At 41.2% G+C, this 12,591-nt stretch overlaps 1 protein-coding gene across 1 annotated transcript in view; it reads right to left on the bottom strand.

The window, feature by feature from the left end:
- CTNNA3 (catenin alpha 3) overlaps nucleotides 1-12,591 on the bottom strand; it is a 751,450-nt gene that overhangs the window by 580,946 nt on the left and 157,913 nt on the right. The window contains 2 exon segments of the mRNA XM_074999587.1: nucleotides 7,633-7,710; nucleotides 7,712-7,859. Of these exon segments, the coding sequence (XP_074855688.1) occupies nucleotides 7,633-7,710; nucleotides 7,712-7,859 (226 nt within the window).

A 12,591-nucleotide genomic window follows, 5' to 3' on the forward strand; every position in this document is an offset into this window, starting at 1 on the left:
CCTGCTTAGTCCTGATTTGAGAACACGGGACTGGTCTAGAAGACCTCTTGACATCCCTTCCTGACCTACAGTTCTATGATTCTTTTTTGTTATTTTAGATCTTCTCTAATATGAACAATTACCCTGGCATTTTATTTTTCTTTTGCACAATAGCATCAGCTCTCCTGGACTATTCACAGTGGATCCCCCATTTTCCTCAACACTGCACCTACTGTATCCCTTATACCTTTACAATGGAAAGGGCACATTGGGCTGAAATCATGACTCCACTAAAATTAATGGAAAAAAATCCCATTGACTTCATTGGGTCAGAACTTTATGTCGATACGTGAGTCTCAGCCTTCTATATCGTTTGGAAAATTTTTCTACAGAAATAAATCAAGAACTCTCCAACTAAATGTAGAACAGCAGAACTGCTCCAAATTTGGTAATAAATCACAAAGTCACCTTCCCCAACAGATACCTTGCTTGCCATGAAAGAACCAACGAACTTCAAGCAAGTGAAAACTCATAATCCTTTATATTTCTCACCAAGCATCTTAAGCTGTGTCAAACCTGGGCCTTTGCTTATGCTTTGTGTCAACTGGAAAGCAGTAAATATCGCAACTAGCAAAAGCTGCATCATCATGTGTATGGGTAAAATATATAATACTGAGGGTATGTGAGAGAGGAGATTATTTTTCAGAAGCCAGAGGAAGCTGCCCCCACATCAGCCAGTACTATTTTAGGTGAGAAAACGTAATAATCCTATTAACCATTTGCTGTCAGAAGGAGTTATTCTTATTAATAATGATTAATAATTTACTAGTTCTGATTTGAGTTTTCAGCATGTTACTTCTTCCCTGTGTGAAATGAAAGTGCTCTGATCCCCATCAATGTACAGGTGCTTGCTCAAATACAGCCATAATCAACTGTCAATGTCTATCTGTAAAGCTGGCATATGCCAGTAGGATACATTGGAAATGGGTGCAGGGAAAAGCACTTGCTTTTGAGGAATTTCTGCTAAATCATTTTCCATGTTCTCTTCTTAGTTTCTTTATTTTTGATATTTGGCTCTGTTGACAGGTAAATACTGTATCATCACTATAAATTAAAAGAGTAATTTTAAAATAGTACAGCTGGATGCAATAAACACCGAAATAACAGTTCAGAGAGACCAGGGAATATTGATCTGATTAATATATCTCTATGTCTAAATTTACAAAAACATATTTACCTGAAAATTAATAATTCTCACCTAACTTTTGATAAAAGCTACTGCTTACCAAAAGAGATGTTAAAGAGGTATTGCATAAAATTAACCTTTAAATACAGAATACAGAAACATGGTCAAGACAAAGAAGCTGTCAAGCATCCTAAGTATTCAAAACACATTTTATAAAGGTAAGTGCAAATCTTCTATTTCTCATCTAAGCATGGGTAACAGGCAGGACAACCGTAGCAAAAAAGATGTCAAAAAGTCTAAAATAGAAACTAATCTTATTAGGAGCAGCAGTTTCCTACCTTTATAGCAGTGTCACAGTCAACTTCAAAATATTGTTTGGGCATGTAAATGCCCAATTCCACATAGACCTCGAGGAGGCAAAGGTATATAAACAGGAAAAGTATTTTTGCTTATGAAAAATGTAGTATGATACACTCAAGAGAAACCTAGTTAACTCTTTGTATTAAAGCTGAGTGTATACGTGCCCCCTCCTTTTGGAGGGGGCATGTTAATGAGGCTGTTTGGAAGATTCTAATGAGGCAATGACATGAATATGCAGCACCTCATTAGTACAACGACAGCCACCTGTGATTTGAAAGTGCTGCTTTTGGAACACACGCTGCCCATGTAGATGGGGGCCTTTTGAAAGGACCCCCCTGACTTCAAAAGCCCCTTCTTCTTATTTGGTTTTTGGAAGAAGGGGCTTTCGAAGTTGGGAGTCCTTTCAAAAGGCCTCGTCTACATGGGCGGTGCGCGTTCTAAAAGCAGCACTTTTGAACTGCACGCAGCTGCCATTATGCTAACGAGGTGCTGCATATTCATGTCAGTGCCTCATTAGCATCTTCCAAACTCCTTCATTCCAAAAAGAGGGGGCATATATAGACACAGATTAAGAGTTTATGACCTGGAACTTCCAACAATACTCATTCCTTCATATTTGACCATTTTCTTAATTATAATACAGTGGTTCCCAGACTTCAGCATCACACTCCTCTTTTGATTTTTGAGAAACCCTCGCACCCCGCACCTGTTCTCTACCATCATCCAACCCCTCCTTAACAAAAAATTGAATTTGTAATTTAAAACAAACACAAAACTTAAAAATAAGTACAAATGGGTTTATTGGCCCCTTGCGGGGGCCTGGTACAGCCCAGCCGACCAACGGCCTGAGCCCCATGCCAGCCACCAGAGCTGCCCATGTCAGCCACCACCCACCTGAGGCCTGTGCTGCCAGAGCCACCCACCCACCCGCCTGCCAGCTGCTGGGGCCAGCCACCTACCCACCCGCCAGTTGCCGGGGCCAGCCACCCACCCACCTGCCAGCCGCCCAAGCCCCAAGCCGCCAGAGCCACCCACCCACCCACTAACCTGAGCCTCCCAAGCCCCATGCTGTCAGGGCCACCTGCCCACCTGCTAGACGCACAAGCCACACGCTGCCAGCATCACCTGCCTGCCTGCATGTCAGTCTGAGCTGCCTGAGCCCTGTGATGCCAGGGCCATGCACCCAAGCCCCCCATGTGAGCCCCACCCCTTGCCTCCCCCAAAACCAGGCACCACCAGCTCCCCACTCTTACCCCATTCTCCTCCCCCACCCCTCCCCAAACCACACTCATTCACCTTTGCAGGAGGCAACTAGCTCCATGTGGGTCTTTGCTGTCTCCCTGCTTTTTATTGCAGCTGTGCTGGGTCACTCACATAAAATGGCAGGGGCTGAGAGCCAGAAGCAAAGACCTGCTCTTTCTTGGGGTGGGGCAAATGACGGGGGGGCTGGGTCACCTCACACCTCCTCTGGAATTTTTTCAAACACACCCCTGGGGGGCAAGCCCCCCACTTTGGGAACCAGGTTATAATAAGTAATGCTGTAATCACTTTTCATACTTCAATTCCTAAACCAAAGCATCTATATAAAGTGACCTGATTTTCAGAAGTAATAATCACACACATTTTCTGTCATCATTAGGAAATGTTGGGTGTCCACAGTGACAGATAATACAATCGCACACACTATGGTTTCTGTATGTGTTCTGCTCTCTGCAGGAGGGGTTGCAGCTCCCACAGGAATTAATCCCCAGAGGAGGTGATTAAAGTGAATCACTGAAAATAAATAGCTCTAGAGAAATTCCACCCCATGCAGTGGCATTCACATATTTATCTCTGGTGTTTGCCTTCCAAATGCAATCTCACCTATTATTAGGGATGTAAAATCCCATTTAATTGGTTAACTGGTTAAATGGTAGGTTTAACCGGTTAACCAGTTGTGGGGGGATGTGGCTGGCTGTCCCCAGCACACTGCAGGTGGGGGCACTTAGCCCAGCCAGAGCTGCCCCTGTCCGCAGCATGGGGGATGCTCCAGCCCAGCTCTCCTCCCTCTGCCCATGGCATGCTGGTGCCTGGGGCAGCTCTGGCCCAGCTACCCAGGCTACTCCAGTCTGGCTACATCTTCTCTGCTGTGGATCTATCCCCAGGATGCCATGGACAGAGGCAGTCCAGCCTGGCCAGAGCAGCCTCTGTCTGCAGCAGGGTTGGAGCTGCATCCCCAGCTGTGTTCCTCCCCTGCCCCTCCCACCCCCACACACCTTCCCACACCTACTGTGGATGGGGACTGCTCTGGCCAGGCTGGAAGCTCATCCAGCCCCTATCAGTATACAATAACCAGTAAGCCTCAGCTGTTTAGGCAAGTGGTGGTGGGCTACTCCAGCCTCAAGCAGTTAACTGGTTAAATAATAACATCCTTACTTCCTATGGTATCTTGATTCTTAAATGGGTTTCAGACCTGGAATGTCTTGACACAGAAATTTAATAAGATATGCTTCCAACAGACTGTTTACTACTTCAGCTTATTTCACAGCACTGCAGTTTGAACCTCTCTAATCTGGAACTCTCAGCCAGCAAACTCTGTAATTCAGCATGATTTTAGTTAGCTGGACAACCATTTACCGTGGGTATGGCCAAGTGTTCCATAGTCCCATAAAGTTTGGTTAGAGCCACACGTCCTGGCTCTCAGGGTTCTGTGTTTTAAATTACCTGTAATTTACCCCTAAATGTATTCTAAGAGTCCAGTAAGCACTGGAAGTGTTGGTAATGTGCTAGAAAATATTGACCTCCTGACATCCAGCAAATTCTCTTGCCCAGCACCAGTCAGGTCCCCAGGGTGCCAAACGAGAGAGGTTCAACCTGTATTACACAAGAGTAAATCAGAAGATTGCTTTGGGTCCCTACCATACTCAACTTTCTCTAAATAAAGCACAACCCTTAAATTTATAAAAATTATTAAAATGGTAAATTCTTAATACATTTTGCTTTAACTAGCTTATACAGCCTCAGTTCCCCTTTTTATAAAAAATATACAAAAATGAAAAATATGTTCAACAGTATTTAGAACTATATTCTTATATTTGTAAATGAAAGAAAATTTAGAAAACAACAAATATACTAACACTAAAACTGATAAACACAAAAATGACATGGATTTCACTTATTCAACATAGATTGCACAATGACAGAAAAAAATAATCATTCCTTGTAGAAATTTTGCATGACTACACTTCATTTGTTAAAAGGAAACTAATTAAACAAGTCTGTTTTTCAACTTATGTATTTTGTAATAAATAGCGTATCTACACTTGAATTCAAGTATCAGAGGGGTAGCCGTGTTAGTCTGGATCTGTATGAGCATCTGAAGAAGTGAGTTAACTCACGAAAGCTCATGCTCTAAACTTTTCTGTTAGTCTATAAGGTGCCACAGGACCCTTCGTTGCTCTACACTTGAATTGTTAGTCTTGTTTCACTACATGTTAACTCACACATTAACTAGTAAAATTTTAAATCTAGATCAGGATGAGATAAAACATAACTAGCAACGGATATCTGAATCCTGAAACAAACACGACTGATGGTTAAATATTAGTTAAATATTAGTTAAATATTAGTTAACGTGGGCTAAAACGTAATTAAAAATTCAAATGAGGGCATAGTTTATGTTTCTCTTAATGGTTAGTAAACTTCTAACTGTAGTAGTTCCATCCATGGCCTTCTACAGATTTCTTTCATATTTGCACATATAGGCTGTCTTCACTAGAAAATTTGAAAAGGAAAAAAACATTACCATCAGTGATATAAAACTGGTTTTGCTGAATTAGTGTTAGCAAAACTGGGAGCCCAGTATAAGCAAACAACTGGTAATTTCCAGTATTTTTAGCACGAAATCAATCATACCTGCCAGGGAGCAGATTAATTTGGCATGGTCTAACCAAATAAACCTCAACTATGTTAAGGCTTTCACCAGCATTAGCAGCTCAGCTGAGATTATATCTACACTCTGAGCTAGGGGTGTGAGTCCATTGCTCACATATGCATACTCATGTTAGCTTAAGAAGAGCCTCCCTTGGTATGTGTACACAAACAGTGGAACTGCATCACTAGCTCATACTCCAGAGGTCAGCAACTCCTGGCATGGGTGCCAAGAGTGACATGCAGGCGGATTTTCATTGACATGTGAGGTGGGAGCTCAGCCCACCCCTCTTCCCCCATGCAGCCAAGAGCTTGCTCAAAGTTATGTTACCTGTGGATTAACAAAAGATAAGCTAATGCTACCAAACAACCACCTGAATGGTAAAGCTCTGTATCTTACTGTATGTATTAATGAAGCTGTCATCAGTAGGACTATTAGGCTTTGTCTACACAACAGCCCTATTTCAAAATATGATATTTTGAAATGGATATTTCAAAAGAACACAACCAAACACAAATGCATTTTGAAATAGCATTTCAAGCTCATAGTGCTATTTTGAAATCGTGCCATTGAAGCGCATCATGGCCTATTTTGAAATAGGTTTTATTCCTTAGGAAATTAGGTTTATCGCAATCAAAATAACACACCCATTATTTTGAATTTATTTTGAAATAGCATGTGCATCATTTAGACAATGCCCAAAGTTATTTCGAAATAACTGCTGTTATTTAATGATAACTTAGCTGTGCAGACATAGCCTTAGAGACTTTAAAAAGTATCACCAGCACTCAGATCACATATAGTAGTCAAAAGGTCAAATTTTGTCACTCTGCCTCAGAAAGGATGCTGACCCCTGAAGTCTCTGTGTCATTTTCAAGTAACACTATTGCAATTTTTTTTTAAATAAATCTCCCCAGCAGAGAAAAGGCTAAAAGGAGAGCAATTACCTCCAACACATACCACATAGTTCGATGTTCTTCCTACTGCTAAAGCCATTCTCTGATTTTATATATGCTCTAATGTGTGCTTGCAAAGCAGCAGAAACCAGATGTGCAGTGGAGCTGGGATACTGTACTCCAGTTTTAGGCAGGAAAAGTCTGTTGCACATTCAGAAGTCATCCCTATCTTTTGAGAACCAAATTACATAGAACAGAGTTCTTATCATTCTGTGAGACAAACACTGGCAGAAGAATTTGAGCCATCGTATGAGAGGTAGAGCCCTCCAGTTAACATTATGGAAATTGAGGGCACTTTACAGGATCAGGCCAATAATGTAGAATTAGTGATTCTTCATTAGCAGGAACATGTGCACAGAGAGTAAATTCAACCACCAAAAGGAATACTAGCAACAAGAACAACTACCTAAGATTCCTAGCTCTTGTACAGCATTTTCATCAATTGGTCACAGTGCTCTCCAAGGGGGTCAATATCATCCTGTCCAGTTTGGGTATATTAAGGCACAAAGAGATGAAATGACTTGTCCAAAGTCAATCAGCTGACAAGAGGCAGAGCTGGAACTAGAACTCTGGCCTATTAACATCAAATAGATCAGATGAGAGCCAGCTATGATAACGGCAAAACTCTCTGAGATTATTAAGATTTGTTTTCAATAAGAGAAAGACTTAAGTTTCCCCAAATATATTGTTTTAACTGATGCAAACAGAAACAGGATTATTGTCTAATTATATGAGTGATACTATGTCTGTTCATTAACCATAGTTTGCAGTGTTATTGTACCTGTATTGGTCCCAGGATGACCTGAAGAAGAGCTCTATGCAGCTCAAAAGCTTGTCTCTTTCACCAGAACAAGTTGGTTCAACAAACCTATTAATTTAACCACTTTGTCTCTATTCATTAAATGACAATGACAGAAAGAGAGCAAAACTCAAATGCTAAACTCTTTAATTTACGTTAGACATAACGGTATTAGGACAGAGACGTCTATTCGAATACACTGGTTGAAATCCATCTGAGGCTAGTGGTTACCAAAATTGTTTTTGCCTCAGAACTGTGTAATAACACTTACTCAATGGGCACCTTATGGGAAAGCTTGCACTGATATTATCAACACTGAATAAGCAGAATTTCTGTTTCTAATACTTTCAATGTCACTTTTACAAGCACTAAATTAATTTAAAGTAAATTGAATTATTTTCCAGAGTATGGTGAGATGGTCCACATTTACATATTTACCTACCTCAAGCTCACCTAGTGCCCTTCCTAGCATATCTGAGTGAGATGTAAGATGAACCTTTTGATCTCTAAGTCCTTGAGAAAGCATTAGAAATGACATTTAGAGTGCTCTGTATTTCATTGTAAATTGAGTCCTTGCTGGCTGTAAGGGACCCAACATCTGAACATTCCAAACAAGCTGAACAAGTTGAATGAAGAGGAGACAAAATTTGTTTCAGAGAAGCACATCTGCTGCAATTTTCAACTCACTGATTGTCACCAAAAACAAAACAAAAAAATGGTGTTTAAAGCACACGCAAGTTGACAAGTAATGTAGAAACAAACTATTCCCTATTGAGGGGAATGAAGAGGAACAGGAAGAAAAAGGGAGTTTAGAGCAGTTGAACCCCCTGCGTCCAGCCTCTATTACTTAACCTGTGGGCAGAAGAGCAAAGTGAAAGGCAGAACAATGTGTGGGAAAATTAAAAGAAAGTTGTTGCCAGTCTGCAAGTCAATAAGGACCAATCACAGAGAGGCTGGCCCCGTAACTGAAGGCCATCTACTGTCTCTTTGTCAAAACAGGTGCTCTTACTTGGGCTACTTTAGGAGATGGGGCTGCACCTGGAACTCTGAAGAGTCAAAGGGAGACTCAGTGAAAGACAAAGCCCCAGAACACAAAAACAGGCCCCTGGGAAGTGAGACAGCAGAAGTTGGAGATGTAAAAGGTTGCTGAGGTACTACTTATGTTTAGACAATAAAACTACCTAGAAAAGACTCTGAGGGCAGCAATGAACCCTTAGCGAGATAAAGGAGAAGCCCTGGCTTATGACATAGCCCATCCAGTCACATTGCATTTAAGAAAACCACTTCTTTCCCCATCAGCTGATGGATGGAAAACAGCACTTCTCATACTGAATCTACAGGGCCCTTGTTCTTACCCAAAATCAAAACACATAGGCCTGGGGAACCACCAAACTTGATCTTGCTTCCCTAAACTTACTTGGGGCACTCCAGGGCAAAGCAATGTAGGCTGTGCCTACACTAGCTCCAAACTTCAAAGGGAGCATGGTAAGTAGGGCGTTGAGAGATTATTAATGAAGTGCTGCGCTGCATATTCAGCACTTCATTAAGCTAATTCTCCCTGACAGAAACTTCGAAGTGCTGGCTTGAGTAAAAATGTCAGAAAAAGAGCAAAACTCAAATCCTAAACTGTTTATTTTATGTTACATATACTGGCATCAGAACAGAGACTTCAATTTTGAGGAGTAAAGGGACTTTGAAGTAGCCTGGGCACTTCAAAGTACCCGTGGGTTAGCCACGGCTACAGGCTAGCCAGCAGTTTGAAGTTTAACACTTCAAAGTTGCCATGGGGGAGAATTGCTTAATGAAGTGCTGCATATGCACTGCAGCACTTCATTAAAAATCTCACAACACCCTACTTACCATGCTCCCTTTGAAGGGGGGAGCTAGTGTAGACACAGCCATAGAGGGAGCTTAAACAGCAGCAGACCGCTGCTTCCCTCTTTGATCCTTTGCTTAGAACAAACTGAGTTATATTCTAATATCTCTTTTTAATCATCAGTAAGCCAACGTGTAAGCAAAATCCCACACTGCAGCACTGATTTCTTTCATACAACATGATCCCATGTGCATTTGGAAAGACACAGGTTGTAACCAAAGTCGCTGGTGAATATGAAGTAAGAATACTTTTTATGCAGAGCTCTCCCTTAGGTACAGTGAACTAGGGGGGCTGCTCCAGTCCTGCCATCACTGGGCCCCACTGATCAGGGCCTCCCCCTCCCTTCCTATGCCTACCACCTGCTGCAGATAAGCTGTTTCATGGTACCAGGAGGCACTGGAGGAGTAAGGGGAGGAATGAAAGAACAGGGCACTTGGGGAGAGGGCAGAATTGGGGGCCGGGGAAGACATAGGGTGGGAAGAGGTGTGAAAGAAGCAGAGCAGGGACAGGATGGGGTGGGAAAAAGCAGGGTGGGGCAGATAACTGCATGCCCATAATCTTCCTGACTGATGCTATGTGCAGATAGTCAAAGAGCCTGGAGTCGATGTTAAGTCAATCCAATAATTCAGTTAGCTGGATTTTTACTATTTCTACGGACTTCTTATTTTGGGTGAATTGAGTCATATTTTCTATCAGCCCAAATCCTTAAGTCCATCTCATGGCAAATTTCAAGGAGTTCTGTGCCTGAGTCAGGACTCTGGGATTTAAGCAGGTATGCCTAGTGAAATCTAAAACCATAAAAAGGTAATCATGTTTACAATAAGCTCAACATTGGGCATGCTATATAAATACATACAACCTTCCAAACTTCATGTGAAGCCCAGTAAGCAGCCACCTTACATTTGACTCAGGGGCAGTACTCCAGCTGTCTGGGATCCTTCACCTTTTTGGAGATGAACTTCCAAACCCATGAAGCTCTCGGGATACTGCAGGTATTTTGTTAGGATTTTACAAATGAGCTGTTATCACAGCCACCTATGTGAAAGTTTGCTCAGAAATACTCCAAGTCTCTAGCTATTCATCCATTCCACCTTTAAATTATTTGACCTATGTTATCTGAGCTATTGTCTTTAACAAGCTGTTCCATATGCCAGGTATTCTTTGGGCTAAATACCTCTTCACAACATCCACACTCTGTAGGTGGGATCTATGCAGTTATCTGAGTGTTGTGGCACCTCAAAAATCTCAGAGCTAACACTCTGACTCATAAAGCCCAAGTTAGGTTTCTAGGCTCCTAATACAGTGAAAGCGGGGAGACAGACACATAAGAATGCAGTCCACAAAACCAGCACAGAAGGTGGGGAAGTCTAAATTAGCCAATAGGAGATGCTGACCAGAACAGGTATGTGGTTGTTATCACTTCTCTCTCAAATATAGATACTAAAGTGTGGACTACCTAAAAACACCTTGCTCTGCTAGTGAATCATAAACAGGGAAAGATTGGTCTTGTAAATCACAGTTGTGAGTTCAATCCTTGAGGAGGCTTTTTAAGGCTAGGGAGCAGATTAGATTTAAAAAAAAAAAAACAAAAAAAAAACCCAAATCTGAGAGAGATGGTGATAGGTCCTGCTGGGAGTGCCGGGGACTGGACGTCATGACCTCTGGAGATCCCTTCAAGTTCTATGAGATGTATCAATGCTCAGATTAAATGCCCTGCTTAAATTGCAGGCATGACCTGAAACAAACCAACTGGGGCACCTTCCTTAAATATTTAGCCTAGTGGATAAGGTACTCACCCAGAATGTAAGAGACCCTGATTCAAGTCTCCCCTTCTGTGGGGTAGGATTTGAGAGGGATCTGCTGCTTCTCAGGTGAGTGCCCTAATCACTAGAGTATAGAGCCATCCTAATTCTTTCACCGGTCATATTAATATTTAAATATCCCATTTTAAAGACATCCTGTCAAAACGTTCAGTGTACACATTTTCTAAACAAACAGATTTGGTTTTTTTAATGTCAAAATGACTTTGTTTAGAAGTTTAAATTAATTTACAGTTAAAAAGCCTAAAAATTAAAAAAGTCAATGTCAAAACACAAACAAATTTCAACTCACTCCATTTAAACTTTTCCCCACAGATTTTCACTGAACAAAAATTTGAGATTCACTTTTTGTTCCAATTCAAGAGAGGAAAAATTTTAAATCTCTCATAAATTCTCAGTGGATGGGGAAACTATTTCATACTCAGATCTACTCACGATTAGAAACTCCTGAAATACATAGTCATAAATACTGGTACACAATGATAAGAGAGCTCCATTAATTCCCAAATTGTCAGATGCCACTCTGACGTGCCCTTCGTTTTAGGACAATTGTATCTTATCCTTCTTTTCACCACATCTGCTGGGTTATATCACATCTCCCATGAGAGCTTGGCACCTTCTTTCTACAATAAATCAGGTCTGATTCATCCAGGGTAAAGTTTCTCCTGGTTCTGGACACAGGACTATACAAGTTTCTAAACAGCTTGGATTCAGCTGCCATTAAGAATAAATGCATAAGTAGTTATCACGCAACCATTTCAAGACATTCGGTTAGAAATTACACATTTGAGAAATAAAGAGGAAGCCGTGCTAGTCTATGCACTATCAAATCACGGGCACTTTCTCATGCTCCTCTACTAACATCATATATGCCATCATGTGCCAACAATGCCAGATGCTTTGTATATTGGACAGACTTCTAACTCCCTTAGACAAAGGGTCAATGGGCACAACACAGACATCAAAACACTCCAGATCCACAAACCAGTTAGTCAACATTTTAATGGTATGGGGCATTCTGTCAATGACCTAAAGGTATATGTGTTACTGAAAAGGAATTATCGCACCGTTTTGGAAAGAGAAACAGCCGAGCTGGCTTTTATATTCAAATTCAGCACGTTAACATATGGTTTAAATCGTGATGGGAACTTTCTGAGTCACTATAGGGGCTTGTCTGCATACTTGGCTCAATCTAATTCTTGACCTTCCCCCCCACCCCTCCACTCTCAGATTTGCTCACCTTGATTACCTTTTTCTGAGTTGTCCTCCTTGCTTACTGTTTTTGGTTCTCTGTGCCTTAAATATTGAGTCTGTTCTGGTCTGGCTATGGTTTGAAGAAGTGGGTCTGTCCCACGAAAGCTCACCTAATAAACCATTTTGCTAGTCTTTAAAGTGCTACTTGACTGCTTTTTGTTTTGATTTGAGAAATAAGTGTGCCCCCTTGCCTCCGGTTTTCTTGTCAAGTTTTCATTATTATTATACTTCCCATTTATGTAACTTTACATGCACTTTTTTGTGTATTTCCCAAATATTTCATATAAGCATACACTCATTTTTTTACATTTAAAAGCATCAATATGGTAAAACAAATTAACAAAATGAATCAAAGCTGCTGTGTTCTCTTTTTCAAGGATAGACCTAGGATCCTAAAAAACTGCTGGAGATACTAAACCTCTGACATGTAAACATATGCACACAGATGACA

The sequence above is a fragment of the Carettochelys insculpta genome, chromosome 7 (assembly GCF_033958435.1).
Source record: "Carettochelys insculpta isolate YL-2023 chromosome 7, ASM3395843v1, whole genome shotgun sequence".
NCBI classification, from domain to species: Eukaryota; Metazoa; Chordata; order Testudines; family Carettochelyidae; genus Carettochelys; species Carettochelys insculpta.